The 17,294-nt window shown below is 48.8% G+C and overlaps 1 protein-coding gene across 1 annotated transcript; it reads right to left on the reverse strand.

Moving 5' to 3' along the window:
- Nucleotides 1-812: 812 nt before the first annotated feature.
- ASMT (acetylserotonin O-methyltransferase) lies at nt 813-17,294 on the reverse strand. Its single transcript, XM_008694303.2, is given in 9 exon segments — nt 813-1,241; nt 1,722-1,844; nt 3,872-4,012; nt 4,139-4,148; nt 5,235-5,451; nt 6,119-6,187; nt 8,487-8,616; nt 10,303-10,477; nt 17,049-17,294. Coding segments are annotated over 9 exon segments (1,146 nt in total). The 5' UTR covers nt 17,118-17,294; the 3' UTR covers nt 813-1,029.

Consider the following 17,294-nt stretch of genomic DNA (forward strand, 5'->3'; position numbering starts at 1 on the left):
AGAATAGAATAGAATAGAATAGAATAGAGACAGAACAGAATAGACTAGAACAGAATAGAGTAGAATAGAACAGAAGAGAGGAGAATAGAATAGAATAGAATAGAATAGAATAGAATAGAATAGAATAGAATAGAAATAGAATAGAACAGAATAGAGTAAGGACCCCCTGGGTGGCTCAGTCAGTTTAGCATCTGGCTTCAGCTCATGTCATGATCCCAGAGTCCCAGGATCAAGCCCCATGTTGGGCTCCCTGCTCAGCAGAAGTCTGCTTCTCCCTCTCCCTGTGTGCTCATGCTCTCTCACTCTCTTTCTCTCTCAAGTAAATAAATAAAATTTTTAAAAAATAGAATAGAGTAGAACGAAATAGCATAGAGCAAAATCAAATAGAACAGAAGAGAATGAAATAGAACAGAACAGAATAGAACAGAATGAAATAGAATGGAATGGATGGAATAGACTAGACTAGACTAGACTAGAATAGAATAGAATAGAATAGAATAGAATAGGAGTAGAATAGAATAGGAGTAGAATAGAACAGAAGAGAGGAGAATAGAACAGAAGAGAGTAGACTAGAATAGAATAGAATAGAATAGAATAGAATAGAATAGAATAGAACAGAAGAGAGGAGAATAGAACAGAATACAGTAGAATAGAACAGAATACAGTAGAATAGAACAGAATAGAGGAGAATAGAATAGAATAGAGGAGAATAGAACAGAATAGAGGAGAATAGAATAGAATAGAATAGAATAGAATAGAATAGAATAGAGCAGAATGAAATAGAATGGAATGGATGGAATACAATACAATACAATACAATACAACAGAATACAATACAACAGAATACAATAGAATGACATAGACCAGAATAAAACAGAGCAAGACAAAATGCACACAGTAATGGGAAGTTGACAGCAGCCAGCAGAGACCCCCCACTCCCTTGTCAATCCCCAGAAATGAGGAAGCTAACGGAGACCACCCATTTGTGAGGGTGCTTGGTTGGGCTGGTTGCTGCAGACCCGTGGGGAGCTACCTCCTGGCTAGGATGGCATCGTAAATGCCCCCGGTTCTCCTGCACTGGAAATCCCGGAAGCCGGCAGGAGCCAGGAGTCCGAGGTACTGGGCGGGGGTCCTCTCCCGGCCCTCCGTCTGCACTAGCATGTTCAGCGAGTACAGCTGCGTGGTCAGAGGGCCCCGCCCATCTGCATCCAGGAGGCTTTCAATCACCAGGACACCACCGCCTGGGACAGGGAGAGGCGGCCGTGAGCAAGGGACGAGACAGCCTGAGGACCCCCGCTCCACCTCCCAGACTGGCCGCCCCAGCCCCCAGCCCAGCCAGCTCTCCCACTGCCCTGCGTGCCTTCCGCCCTCCTCTGCAGAATGGGTCCACACAGGACGCCCCCTGGGCACCGTCCAAGTCTGCACCAGTGAGAAGAGCAGGTGGACAAAATGCCCCCTACCCAGCCACACGGGTGTTCGCCCTGGCCAGGCGTGCACCATGGGAGCCTTCCACATTCTGCACCTTTACCTGGGACTAGTTACAGAATGGGTGCTAATGCCTCTTTGTTTTAATGACTTTTCCAGAAGGGAAGCCAGTTGGGAGCATGACCTCACTTGCCCGTGACGTGCCTTCAGTACCTAGCCTCCAAATGAAGAGTCTAGCCCAATCCCACCCTGAACGTACTCACAAGCACGTGTGGACACACAGACCCATGACCCACCTGGCTTGCAGGCACGATGGATCCTCGCCAGCAGGTGTGAGCACCGCACATCGGTCCAGTCGTGCAGGACCCTCGCCAGGATGTACAGATCTGCCTCCGGAAGCGGGTCTTTAAAGAAATCTCCTATAACACAGGCAGATGCCATGGGATCAGCCCGGTACTCAATTCACGTGACTGCACCAGCACCCAGGATGGAAAAGTCACCTAGCTGCATCGAGCTGTCCTAGGTCTTCCCAGCTGTGATGCAAAGACCTAGCCCTGAACAAAAGGAAGTCTCAGTAAAGACAAGAAAATTCAGAACGGTGTTTGGGGTCCCTTTCCAGTCTTCAGATCTGGAAAATGATTGTGTCTTTATCCTCTTTCCTAAGGTTGCAAGTAAACAGCTCTCCAGGCATTGGATTTCAGGAGACTCCAAGCAATGGGTCAGCAGCTCCTGTCTGATGAGTTGAAGTAAATCAACAGTCGATTCATGTTTTCCTGATTGAAAAAAAAAAAATGCCCAAGAAAGACCCTCCATGCATGCATGGTGTCAAACACTCAAGTCTTATAACATTTTTCCTGTAAAAAGTACTGATTTTGGAAGAAATCTTGGATAGCCCTGTGCTGTGCAGGGTCACCCGGCAGCCGCATGTTGTCCAAAGTTTACAAATCCGCAGGAATTCATGAGGAGTATCTATTGAATGCTGCACTGGTCAGTCGGTCACTCTGCCCTGTGCTGAGGCTCCCAGAAAATCCAGGGCTCACAGACATTTCCGCCATGAATATGGCAGAGCAAATGGGGGAGTCTTCCAAACTGATTTTCTTCCATCAGTGACAAAAGACGGGGGTTGGCAAACTCTGGCCCGGGGGCCACATTTGGTGGGCCTTCTGTGTGTGTGGGCAGCAGGTGAAGGAGACAATCCGGACTCCAGGATAAAGAGCACACCGGCAGCTTCCACCAGCTTTCCCTTTGTGACCCACGGCGGAGTCACGAAAAGCCTAGCTCCGCTGTGTAATAACAAAGTAATCTACTCTCTGGCCTGACCCCCCAACCTCCGAAGTCGCTGTATTTCTCCCATTTTCCAGATGAAGCACAGAAATAAGTCTGATCATCCTCTCCAAGACGTGTGATAAAGACGCCCAGAGGCCAGGTTTGGGGTAAGGCGAGGCAGGAGCTCTCCATGTTTGTGACATTTAAGGGTCCCCAAACCTGCTCATCAAGGTTTGTTATATTTTAATGTGATATTTTTAAAAATGAATGCTAAGGCTCCCGAAATTATCCCTGATGGTCAAAGCTTGGGAATGTTACATAAAGACAGTATTGAACCCTACAGGTGCACAACCCCAGCAACGATGGTGGCATCTGAGCCTCAGAATGGCCAAGTCTCCCTAATCGTCTGAGTGAGCAATGTCCCTGAGCTTCCCTTCAACCCAGTTCATGTGCTATTATTGGTGCTTTGGATTTAGACACCTGCATGCATGTCCTGGGGGTCACGTAAGAAAAGCAACACCAGATGGGGGCTTAAGCCACAGGGATTCATCACCTCCCAGCTCTGGAGACCAGATGTCTGAGATCCAGGTGGGGCAGGACCAGTGAGATCCAGGTGGGGCAGGACCAGTGAGATCCAGGCGGAGCAGGGCTACTGAGATCCAGGTGGGGCAGGGCCATGCTCCCTCCAGAGGCTCCAGGGGAGGGTCCTTCGTGCCTCTTCCAGCTTCTGGGGCTCCAGGCATCCCTGGGCTTGTGGCCACGTCCCTCCCATGTCTGCCTCCATCTTCACGTGGCTTCTCCTCTGTGTCTCCTCTTCTATCTCTTACAAGGACACCTGTCCTTGGACTTAGGGCCACCCTGATCTAGGACGAGCTCATCTCGGATCCTTCACTTCCTCACATCTGCAAAGACCCTATTTCCAAATAAGGCCCCCTTCACAATTTCTGGGTGGACAAATTTGGAGGAGACACTCTTCAATCCACTCAATACTCAAGAAGGAACTAAGCCTAAGAACACCATCTAGTTCTACCCGTTTTCCCAGCATCACCAACAATACTTCCAAGTTGAGGGTGGTCGCCTGCAGGGAGGAGGAAGCCATGCCCACGGTGCATCCTCGGCCTGTCCTGAGCACCCAGGGGATGCCTCTATGTTTCCCCATGCACACACGGAAACAACCCACCTTCACAGAAGCTGATCCGCCCTTCCTCCGGGAATGAGAAGTGGGTCTTCGCCGTCTGCACCACCTCGGGGATGTCGAACACGGTGACCTGACACCCAGGGTACAGAGAGGTGCACTCCTTGGCCAGAGCCCCAGAACAGCCTGGAAGGGGACACGGAACAGGACAGGTGGGCAGGAAGCTGTGGGCAGCACACGCCTTGGCCCACCATCGACCCACGGGGGACGTGGTTCCGCCCCCCATGGAGGTCTTCATGGCTCCATCATCACCTATGAGCTCCTGAATCTACGAATCTTCCCGGCTGGACCGATCCGCTGATCACCATGACCCCGTTCTGCGTGACTCATAGGCAGACATGCACTTGGGCACCACAACCGTCCCGTGCGGGGACTGCCCTGTTACCTGAGGATTCTGTGGCACAGAGACACCACAGAACTTGCCCTAAGTCACACAGCAAGCCAGGCACAGGGGCCACTTTTGCATAAACCGCATTGAGTTTCCCAATCATGGCACCTTGCTGCCCGAGACGGTGGGGTGGGTCGCCCTGATGTCGACTATGGGTCTAAGCACCTCAGATCTGGGAACCAAGGACTAGGGGCCTCTTGGATGCACCTCGCAGCCTGTCTACATCCCAGGCCAGCTCGGCCCAAACCAGGGAGCCGTTGTGTTGTTCAAACGATGGAGCCACGCCTAGGTTGGGAGGCCACGTGGGGCTGGCATTACCCCCAGAATGTGCACGTAGGCAAACATGGCTTCGGGAGCCCCTGAATCCCCATCTCATGGGGGCTCATGCTCCCCGTGCCTCCTCTATGGGACCAGCTCAGGGTGGACAGGACGGGGGCGTTTGCTTGAAAGGGATCGACGGTTAGGCCTGGCTGCCTCCACCCGCACCTCCACCAAGCCCCACATCTCCATCCTTTAGGACAGAGACGACCAACAGCCCCCACTCCCGCGTCTGCTCTAGGATGTGCCACGCCCAGCCTTCCGCCACGGGAGACGCTCAAGACGTGGGCATCCTTCTCTCCATGTTAGCATCAGGACCCCCAGAGCCCAGAAAACCCCGTGGCCCCCTGGAGTCCCACACAGTGCTTTTCCTGCCCTGGGAAAGCAGCGTGGGGAGGTCGGCTTGATGGCTCTGCTAACTGCCTTCCAGCAGCTCCATGACGGCTGCACCCCACCGCCCTCTGCAGCCTCGTTTGTCACAATGAGCAATGCTAACGTCTACACCCGCGTGGCCCGGACACCGGCAGCATCCACGTCCCCGGGAGCAGAGATTCTTGGTCTCGCCCAACGCACGGGGTCAGAACCCCAGAGAGTGCACTGTGTTCGGGGAGGAGCTGGGACCCCACAGCCTGTGGGACGCACATATGCTAAATGGGATTCCTGTCGCCTTCCCCGCCTAGCTTACACTACAGAGAACTCTAGCCCTAAGACACAGCTCCACACGTGGGGCCGGCGCTCACCACCCACGTCACAGATGACCGGGAACGGGGACAGGTCAAAGGCAGCCAGCACGCGCCTCCCGCTGACGCTCCAGACGTCTTGCAGAGCTCGCATGAAGTGCAGCCGCTCGCCCTCGGATCTGCACGTGAAAGCACGCTCGTCAAGACCACGGGTATCTCCAGATCAGGGAGAAGCTGTGGGCGGAGCAGGGGTCTTGAAAGCGGGAGGATGGGAGGGGAGGCACCAGCCCTGAGGACTCCGCACCCCCTGCCCGTCCTTCTCCCCTTTCCCGGCCGTCATCCAGCTAGGAACCCCGCAAAGAGCCATCGGGGCCTCACCACCTGGGGACTGGGCTACCACACCCCATGCCGACAGCAGCCTCGGGTGTGTGCATGGAGCCCACCCACTCCCTGGGTAACTCTGGCCCAAGCAAAACCCATTCCTCATTTTTCTACATCACTGTTGCTTCGTGGAGAGTCCCTTGGAGGGAAGGACAGATTCCCACCTGCTCAGGACACTGAGCAACACAAACAAAGCTGTCCTATTATTATTATTATTATTATTATTATTATTATTATTATTTTAATATCAACATCCCTCTGTTTTGCTCTGTTTGGACCCATACATTCCTCACTTGAGCATGGATTGCATGGTGCACTGGGTGTCATATGCAAGTAATGAATCACGGAACTTTACATCAAACACTAGGGATGTACTGTACGGTGACTAACAGAATAAAAAATATTATTATTAAAAAGAAAGAAAGAAAGAAAGATCATCCTGCAGGCGTGGGCGCTCGGCGTTACCTGTAGATGGCGGTGAAGAGCTCCTCAGAGGGAACCCCAAATGCCTCCTGGTACTGGTTCTTGCCGTCCCTGCAAACAGGCAGGACGCGGTCACCCAGGATCTGACATGTTCAGGGAGCACCAGCCAGTGCACGCGCGGGGTCACACGCGGAGTCACACACAGAACAAGTCTTGTCCCCCGACAAGACTCCAAACACACGCTCGGACCCCCTTCTTGGGCGGAACACACGTGCGTTCAGAGCGGCAGGCTGTGCGTCTAGCCCGGCTCTGCCGTGTGGGCGAGGAAGGAGCGAGCGCTAAAAACAGTCTGAAGGAAGTTCGAAAATGATGAGCGGTCAGGGGACACGGAGGTCCACAGCACTCGTCGGCCGGCGTCCGGGGGCAGGGGCACCTTGCTGTGTTGTTATCAATACCTATCAGTATCTGTCATCTATCCATACCTATTCCTCAATATTTATTATTTATGTATGTCACTTAATATCTATCAATATCTATCCATATCTATCAGTATCTATTCTTCTATTATCTATTAATATCTATCAATACCTATCCATCAATATCTGTTATCAATCTATCTACCTACCTATCCATCCATCTCTCTATCTATCGTCCATCCATCCCTATATCTATGGATCATCTATCTATCTGGATACCTGTCCATCCATTCAACTATCTTCTACCTAGCTACCTATCATCCATCCATCCCTGTCTCTATCATCCATCTGTCTATCCATCCATCCAACCATCCATCCATCCCTGTATCTATGTATCTATGTATCTATGTATCTATGTATCTATGTATCTATGTATCTATCTATCTATCTATCTATCTATCTATCTATCCATCCATCCATCCTTTCATCCCTCCACTAATCCATCCATCCATCCATCCATCCATCCATCCACTTATCTATCTATCTATCTATCATCTATCCATCCTTCCATCCCTCCACTTATCCATCCATCCATCCATCCTTCCATCCCTCCACTTATCCCTCCATCCATCCATCCTTCCATCCCTCCACTTATCCCTCCATCCATCCATCCTTCCATCCCTCCACTTATCCCTCCATCCATCCATCCTTCCATCCCTCCACTTATCCATCCATCCATCCATTCACCTCCCTATCCATCCATCCAACCATCCATCCATCCATGTATCTATCTGTGTATCTATGTATCTATCTATCTCTATCTATCTATCTATCTATCTATCTATCCATCCATCATATCTATGTATCCATGTATCTATCTGTGTATCTATGTATCTATCTCTATCTATCATCTATCTATCTATCAATCATCCATCCATCCATCCATCCATCCATCCATCCACCTGTCCACCCATCAAACCATCCATGCTCCATCCACCCATCTAGCCATCCCTATATTATTGTCTATCTATCTATCTATCTATCTATCTATCTATCTATCTATCTATCACCTACCTACCTGTTCATCCATCCATCATCCATCCATCCATCCATTCATGTACCTACCTGTCCATCCAACCATCCACCCATCCATCCATCCACCCATCCATCCCTCTATGTATCTATCTGTCTATCATCTACCTACCTGTTCATCCATCCATCATCTATCCCTCCATCCCTGTATTTATCCATCTGTCATCTATCCATCCATCTACTTACCTGTCCATCCAGCCACCCATCCATCCCTCTATATATCTATGTATCTATCTACCTGTTCATCCGTCCATCATCCATCCATCCACCCACCCATCCGTCCCTCTATGTATCTATCTACCTGTTCATCCATCCACCATCCATCCATCCACCCACCACCCATCCGTCCATCCCTATATCTATCTACATACCCACCTATCTACCTGCTCATCTATGTATCCATTCATCTGTGTCACTGGCTCCCAATTGTAGGTGATTCTGCCCCAAGAGGCACCTGTCAATGTTTGGGGACATGTTTTTATCATCATGACTGGGGAGATTGTACTGGCACCTGGTGGGAGGAGACCAGAGACTCTGCTCCACACGCTGCAGAGCCCAGGATGCCCCACCTCAGAGAGCCATCCAGCCCCAGAAACCCACAGCACCGAGCACAACCATCACGTTTTGGGCAGAATCTTCTTGGGCGCCACCTTTCCCGCTTTGCCTCCTCAGCCCGAGGCCCTTTCCCTGGTGACCACCGAAACACAGGGACTTCTCAGCTCTGCAGATTGGCATTACGTGAATTCCATCAGCCAGCACCAGGGGGTTTCTCACATCTGCTCTGGATTTCCAGACCTGGCGGGGTTGTGTTTGACTCTACAAGGAACCTGGCACTTCAGCGGCACAGAACCAGCCCTCAGGGAGCCCCAGGGTCCCGTTCTCGCAGTCGAGGCCACGCCCACCTCACAGCCTGGGCCAGGTGGCCCCAGCACAGGTACGTCGTCCTGGCCAGGTACCACAGCATGTTGCCTTGGCACTTGGGACTGGCCCTGACCAGGTAGGTGCTGGAGAGCTCCGTGTTCCGATACGAAGCTGAAAACAAACACAGAGAACACAAAACGCTAAGTTAGGTTCCAAGTCCTTGCTGTGGGCTGGTGCCAGCATCGGTAACATGAGGGCTGAAAGCAGATTCTCGCCTGGGGGCGTCAAAGTGCCCACGGCCACAGCCGGGGACTCAACCCCTAGAAGCAGGGTGGCCTCTGGGTACCTGGCACACCTGCTCGATTCCATTTTGGCAAATCCCGTTGAAAGGTCTAGTGCAGGAGGTGGGAAGGGCAAGAGAGGCTGTGGGGAACCCTATAATAAAATCCATGGGCTTTAAAATAACACCTGATTTGGATATACACTCTACCCATGATACAACACTCTCCAAAATGGGAATCACGTTGATGGAGCAGGGGGTGTTTTTCTGCCGCGCTCAGCCAAGCAGAGGCAGGCAAGCCCGGGTGCACGTCATCATTTTAACAACGCCCTGCAAAGGATGTACAGCCCCAGACCCGCAACGGCCCCGGTGCTCTCTGAGCAGGTGCACTGGCTGTGAGTTACCCCATCTCACAGCGTCTGCAAATGGTCAGTCCCGTGCCCGAGCCGACCTCCCTGTCTCCTCTCCTGGGGACCCTGCTTCCCCAGGGCCCCCGCTGTTTTGCATGGGGTGGTCCCCACTGTGCTCACCTGTGCATCCCTCTTGGAACGGACAGCATGCCGTGCCCTGCTCATGAAGAAGGTTTTACGCTTTCTATCTACCTGCTATCTGTGCTACCTGCTACCTACTTACGCTATCTACCTACTCACGTGCACCCCACAGGCAGGCAGAGCCCAAAGAACAAGGTGGGAGACTCCCCCGGGTCACTCTGCCTCCAAGCCGAGCACGGGAAAGCCTCCTGGTCTGCACACTGCCTATCTAGATCCTCACGAGCATGGGCTGGGTGTCAGCACCAACCAAACGCCCCAGGGCCAAAGGACAACTGATAATTGTGCCAGAAGCTGCCTCCAGGAGCATCCCCTGCCCCCGATGTCTCCTGGCCGAGGTGTCCTCCTGGGGGTGCAAACTCAGGGTCAGCCACCCCAGTACGTATGATGTGCAAAGATTGTTCTCAGGGAGTGGCTGGAGGTGGTTCCAGGTAGCTTGCACTCTCCTACCTGCTTAATTTCCACGCCCAGGTACCTGAGAGCTGTCAAACCCCACAGGATACTCAAGTTAACCCATCCCGGGTAATGTCACGCCAGAACCCGCACTGGTGCATGACTCCACGCCACAAGCACGAAGGCCACTGACCACGGCTGCCACAGCCAGGCCAACACTCCTGTTCCTGTGTGCTCTGACTCAAGCAATGGTTTCTACACGCAGTTCAAACTTTGAATTTTGCAAAGTGAGGACATAAAAAAACCAAACCCTACCATCACCATATTCCATAAGAGAAAAGCCATTTCAACATCAAAAGGAGAATATAATATCATAAGGAAAGGCAACCGTTTAGCCGGATAAATTTAGTTTGATTGAAAAGTACTCCCTTGTGATTGTTTTTTCCCCATTTTTTCTTGTTCATTGGATACTTCATGAGGGTAGTAATGTGCACACCCGCATGTGGAGACCTCCCTGGAATGAGGTCAGCAAAGTATAGCCTGGGCGCTAAACCCGGCCCACTGCTTGTCTTTGTAAATAAAGTTTTATTGAAACCCAGCCATGCCCATTCATTTACATAATGTCTACATGCTTACCTTTTCCTCTTCTTGTTTCCACCTGAAGCAGCTTCAGCGACACACAGGTGTCCAGCAGGAGCTCTGTCCCACGGGAGCTGGTGCCGAGCCGTGCAGCCACTGTCACCGCACCCAGGGGCTCTGGGGCCTCGGCGAGAAGGTCAAACACGCCCAGCTCACAGGCGGCAAACAGAACCTCGGAAACAAGGGGCCAGCTTTGAGTGTCCTAGGAGCCACACCCACAGAAGCACACACCATGGGGAGCCAGGGGTGAGTTTTCAGAGGACACTGCACTGCTATGGAAAATGCTATGGTGGGCGCGCCTGGGTGGCTCAGTCGGCAAAGCATCTGCTTTGGGCTCAGGTCATGATCCCAAGGTCCTGGGATCGAGTCCCACATCGGGTTCCCTGCTCAGCAGTCAGTCTGCTTCTCCCTCTCCCTCTCTCCATCTGCCCCTACCCGTCGCTCATTCTCTCTCTCTCACATAAACAAAATCTTTAAAAAAAAAAAACCCACAATGGCAGTTCCTTTAAAAATCTAACATAGAATGGCCATAGAAACCAGAAATTCCACTTCTGCATGTGGACCCAAAAGAATTGAAAGTGGAGACTAAGAAGCGATACTTGCACACCTGTGCTCACTGATGCATTACTGACAGTAGCCAAACATGGACGAACCGAGTGTGTACTAATGGACAAATGGATGAGCAAACTATGGTCCGTGCACACAGCAGAGTATCACTCAGCCTTGAACAAACAGGTCATTCGGAGACCTGCTACGATGTGGATGGACCTCGAGGACACGGTGCTGAGTGACGTAAGCCAGACACGGAAGGACGAATGCTGTGGGATTCCACATATGTGGGGTCCCTAGAGGAGTCATATCCATAGACACAGAGAGTAGCTGGTGGGACCAGGGCCTGGGGATGGGGATGGCGATGGGGGTTAGTGATTAGAGCTTCAGTTTGGGAAGATGGAAAGCTCTGGACAGCGATGGGGGAGGGGAGGATGGTTGCACAGCAGTGTGAATGTGCTCAGCGCCACTGACTTGCGCTCTTAAAACTGGTGGAGATACTAAAATGGATGTTGTGACTATTTAAAAGCAATAAACTTTTTGAAAAATAAAGGATTTTTAATAAGTAGAGAATAAAAATAAAATTTTCGAATTCAATGTTTGAACTGATTAAAATTTTTTATTTAAATTTTAAGATGGAAAACAAAATGTGTAAATAAAATTTAAATAAATGTTCAGTATTTTAAACAGAATAGGGTAAATAAAACAAAAAACAAAATAAAATGAAATAAAATGAAAAGAAATGAAATGATAATAAATAAAACAAATTAAAAAAAAACAAAAAAACGAAATGAAATGAAATGAAATGAAATGAAATGAAATGAAATGAAATGAAATGAAATGAAATGAAATACGCTTCCACCGTGCACTTGGAAGGACCTATTTCTGCCACGCCAAGTGCCATGGGGTTGACCAGCTGTCCAGGATGATGCCATCTACTGGATGGGTTGGTCCTCGAGAAGAGTGGGGGCCAGTGCTGGGGGGCAGCTGCCAAGTACATGTGGGGTCCCACAGGGCCGTTCGCTGGCTGGCCAACATTGAAAGGGAGAGCCTGAGCAGATGTGGGTTTCTGCAGCGTGCCCCTCACCCCATCTGTCTTTAGAAGCTCCTCACCGAACCCCCTCTCCCACCGTCATGCCCAGAACAGCACCACCCCGAAAAAGAAACACCCTGGGAACCGTTCTAGCAAAGAAACAGCCTCTGAAGGCAAGTTATGATCCCCAAAGAGAACACCAGCCGAGGGACAGAGACACACACAGCCACCCGCAAAGTCACGTGAGTTTTTAAGACCGTAGTCTTCGCCTCTTCACTGTGACCTGGGGGCACAAAGCCAGGGACTGCATTGGTTTAATTTTGCAAACGAGAAAGTACATGTACTGCGTTCTGTTGTTGCTGTGCAGACGTCAGTGGTGCTCCCCACACGGTGGTGTCAGAGCCTTAAAACGTCTTGCTTATTTTCTTCCGTTTATTGGTCTAAAGAACTTAACAGGTCATGCCTGCAAATAATACATAAAGTCTAAACCATGGGTAAATTAATGCATGTTCCCCCCCTCCTCCACAGGGTTTTGGATGGATGGTGCCAAGGCCAGGGTGACCTCACCGATATTGGCAAGGACAGTTGTGCGTGCTCACGTCCCAGGTGCACAGATGGTCCTGGAACCCAGGTGCACCCCACGGCACTCTCTCTACACGGTGATCAGATAAAAATACGACCCGTCTCCTCCATCCTACATGAGGAAGTACGTAGGTTGGTGCTGGCTTGCTTTCTCCCTGAGCACACAGAAAGCCCTACACACGCACGTGGCCGCGTGGGGAGTGGGGAGTGATACTGCATTCCCTGTTATTCTATGATCAGGCTCCTGTTAACTCTTGTTCCATGAAAACAGGGTTTCTGGACCTCAGCACGGCTGACATGTGGGGCTGGAAGGCTCTCTGGGGTGGGGCGTCCTGGGGACCGTAGGGTGTGGCGCCGCGTCCCTGGTCTCCACCCACCACACTCCAGGAGCACCCCATCCCAGCCGTGATAACCAAAAATGTGCCCAGACCTTGCCAAGTGTTCCCTGGGGGGCAGTGTCCCCATTTGAGAACCCCTGGAGTAAAGTTCTATCAAGTCAATCTATACGCTCCATCTGTAACATTCCATTAAGCTCACGTTAAACCTTATTAAAGTTGTATCCATTTGCATTCTCTGAGGGTCACACAAACTCTTATTCTATTAAGATTGCGTCAACTCTTATTATGGCCCATTCCTTGTTATTCTATGAAGGCTGTATTAACTCACCCTATTCACGTTGTAGGAACTCTTCTATTAACAGGGCACGAATTCCTTCACTCAGGCTGTTTCAAGCCTTATTCTATCAAGACAGTATTAACTCTTGCTCGGTGAAAGGTGTATTATTTCTTACTCAGGTAACGTTGCATTAACACCTGTTGTGACTATATGACATCTTGTACTGAGGCTGTGTGAACTCCTACTGTCTCTAGATTTTATTAACTCATTCTATCAAGGTCATATTAACTTTTATTCTATCAAAGTCGTATTAAGTATTATCCTGTGAAGGTTATAGTAAGTTTTATTCTATCAAAGTGGTATTAAGTAGTATTCTATCAAAGATCCTATTAAGTTTTAGTCTATCAAGGTCATATTAGGTTTTATTGTATCAAAGTCGTATTAAGTATTATGCTATCAAGGTTGTATTAGGTATTACTTTATCAAGATAGTATTAAGTTTTATTCTATCAAGATCCTATAAAGTTTTTTTTTCTATCAAGGTCGTATTAAGTATTATGCTATCAAGGTTGGATTAAGTATTATTCAATCAAGATCCTATTAAGTTTTTTTTATCAAGGTCGTATTACATTTTATTGTATCAAGGTCGTATTAAGTATTATGCTATCAAGATTGGATTAAGTATTATTCTATCAAGTTCATATTAAGTAGTATTCTATCAAGATCCTATTCATTTTTTTCTATCAAGGTCGTATTGGGTTGTATTGTATCAAGGTCATATTAAGTATTATGCTATCAAGGTCATATTAAGTATTATGTCATCAAGGTCATATTAAGTATTATGTCATCAAGGTCGTATTAAGTATCATGCTATCAAGATTGTATTAAGTATTATTCTATCAAGATCTTATTAAGTTTTTTTTCTATCAAGGCCGTATTAGGTTTTATTGGATCAAGGTCGTATTAAGTATTATGCTATCAAGGTTGTATTAGGTATTACTTTATCAAAATAGTATTAAGTTTTATTCTATCAAGATCCTATAAAGTTTTTTTTCTATCAAGGTCGTATTAAGTATTATGCTATCAAGGTTGGATTAAGTATTATTCTATCAAGTTCGTATTAAGTAGTATTCTATCAAGATCCTATTCATTTTTTTCTATCAAGGTCGTATTGGGTTGTATTGTATCAAGGTCATATTAAGTATTATACTATCAAGGTCATATTAAGTATTATGTCATCAAGGTCATATTAAGTATTATGTCATCAAGGTCGTATTAAGTATTATGTCATCAAGGTCATATTAAGTATTATGTCATCAAGGTCGTATTAAGTATTATGTCATCAAGGTCGTATTAAGTATTATGCTATCAAGGTCATGTTAAGGATTATGTCATCAAGGTCGTATTAAGTATTATGCTATCAAGGTTGGATTAAGTATTATCCTATCAAGGTCGTATTAAGTAGTATTCTATCAAGATCCTATTAATTTTTTTCTATCAAGGCCGTATTAGGTTTTATTGGATCAAGGTCGTATGAAGTATTATGCTATCAAGGTCATGTGAAGGATTATAGCGTCACGATAGTATTAAGTTTTATTCTGTGAAGGTTGTGTTCCCTCTTGTTCTATTAAACTCGTGACAACGAGGTAACATGGTATCATCACATGTGCTGAACGGAATTTGCTCCCCAGATTTCTAACCCACCCCACACCGATGTGCGCGAGTAGCAGACAGCCCCAGCTGCCCAGGAAACACCTCGCCAGCGCAAGTAAGTCACGTCTTCAAGCAACAGAAAAGCAGCAGATTATGATGATGATTTTGTAGGCGGGTCCTCCTCTGTATCTCAAAGGCTGTACAATAGGAATCCTTAACCCTTGGGGGTCTACAGACCAAATCTGGGGGGATCTGTGAGCTCAGTTGGGGAAGACATTCGGCTTCAATATTCACCCAAACTCAGCACCTGCTGTGATTATGGAGTTGGTGCAAACCACGGCAGTGTTACAATGCCTGTGACTCAGTGACCCAGGGAAGCCAAGACATCTTCTCGTCTCACGATATCTGCCACGGGGCGCTCGAAATACCGCCGGCATGCCCACGGTGCCTCGGTGCATGTGGGTTTGGACCTCACTGGATGCACACATCACCCCAATCTTGCAACCCCAGACCCTCCGCCCCAGCGATGGCCATCCTTGGGCATCTCTCTGTCTAGCGGACGCTCAGCTGGAGCCTGGTGAAGCTGTCTGTTCTCAAAATTAGAGTTTCACTGCAAAAAGCCAGGGAGAATCCCACCGTCCCATAAGAGAAGCCCACCGTCCCCTGCACAGCAGCTGTGAACACTTTCCTGCCGTCTGCATCTGCACGGCCATCCACATGGACATGTTCAGCACCTGAGCCCCAGAGATTCCCAACACAGCATGTGTGCATCCCACCAAAGACCACCCCCCGCTGTTAATATCCTCATCCCACAGCCCTGGCACCGATGGAGCTTTGAAATATAAAATCTGATGCTAGCTGGTGCAGCCACTCTGGAAAACAGGATGGAGGTTCCTCAGAAAGCTAATACTAGAGCTCCCCTATGACCCAGCAATTGCACTACTGGGTATTTACCCCAAAGATACTGACGTAGTGAAGAGAAGGGACACATGCACCCCAATGTTCATAGCAGCATTGTCCACAATAGCTAAATCGTGGAAGGAGCTGAGATGCCCTTCAACAGATGACTGGATTAAGAAGATGTGGTCCATATATACAATGGAATATTACTCAGCTATCAGAAAGAACGAGTTCTCAACATTTGCTACAACATGGACGGGACTGGAGGGAATTATGCTAAGTGAAATAAGTCAAGCAGAGACAGACAATTATCATATGGTTTCACTCATTTATGGAACATAAGGAATAGTGCAGAGGATCATAGGGGAAGGGAAGGAAAAATAAAATAAGACAAAATTAGAATATAAGAAATAACTCAGATGATCCTAGGGGAAGGGAGAGAAAACTGGGAAGAAATCAGAGAGGGAGACAAACCATAAGACACTCTTAACCATAGGAAACAAATGAAGGATGCTGGAGGGGAGGGGGGTGGAGGGATGGGGTAACTGGGTGATGGGCGTGTAGGAGGACATGTGATGGAATGAGCACTGGGTGTGATACCCAACGAAACTCTAAACTCTACCTCTGAAACTAATAATACACTCTACGTTAACTAACTTGAATTTAAATTAAAAAATTTTGAAATTTAACAAAATAAATAAATGAAGGAATATACTATATATATACATAATCTAATTATAACTTGCTTCTACTGTTTCATGGAGGTAAAATCCACATAGCAGGAGACTCGGCATTAGCCATTTTAAACGAAACAACTTGGGGGCGTTTGGCACATCCACCGCGTTGTGCAACCACCAGCTCTGTCCGGTTGCAGCACATTCTCATGCCCCCAAAAGGAGAACCCGTCCCCATTGGCAGTCCCTTCCCATCCCCGTCTCCAGCGCCCAGCGACCACCACTCTGCCGGCCGTTTCTATGGATCTGCGTGTTCTCGATGTTTCATATAAATGGAATCACACACCATGTGGCCGCTATGCCTCCGGTTCCCACACGGGATAACGTCTACTCAGGCACAAGAAGGGACGGGATGGTGATGCGTGCTACGTTGTGGACGGACCCCCAGACTCACCTCTAGTTTACATGCATCACCTTGGTTTTTAGCGTGTTCGTGGACGAGCCCCTATATTGCCCTATCACAAAATATTTTCAGTATTTCGATCCCTTTCTTTCAATAAACGTTGCCCCATGCCCCAGTCGCCAAGCCTCTGCCTGGACACCTGCCCAGAGTTCCAGGACGTCCCACCCCTAAAGGACACTCCGTACCCATTAAGCTGTCACTCCCCATTGCCCTCGCCCAGCTCCCACCAACGCGATCCAAACGTGCCCTGTGCAATGTTCTCCCCACGCTCCTACCTGGGAGACCATGAACCCATTGGAGTACTCGGTCAGCAGACGGTATGCCTGTTCCTCGGGGGAACTCATGTTTGTCCTTACGCCACGCTGGCCTTGAGCGCCCCTGGTTGTCCCAGCTGCAGGGAGTGTGGGCCTGTTAGCAAGCTGTGGGGCGGCCAGCCGCTCGGTGCTGCTGCCAGAGCTCCTTGCTGGAGGCCCAGTATCAGCCAAACACGGATCACTCTAGAAAATCCCATTAGCCCTATT

The sequence above is a fragment of the Ursus maritimus genome (assembly GCF_017311325.1).
Source record: "Ursus maritimus isolate PB19 chromosome X unlocalized genomic scaffold, ASM1731132v1 scaffold_X1, whole genome shotgun sequence".
In the NCBI taxonomy this organism is placed as follows: domain Eukaryota; kingdom Metazoa; phylum Chordata; class Mammalia; order Carnivora; family Ursidae; genus Ursus; species Ursus maritimus.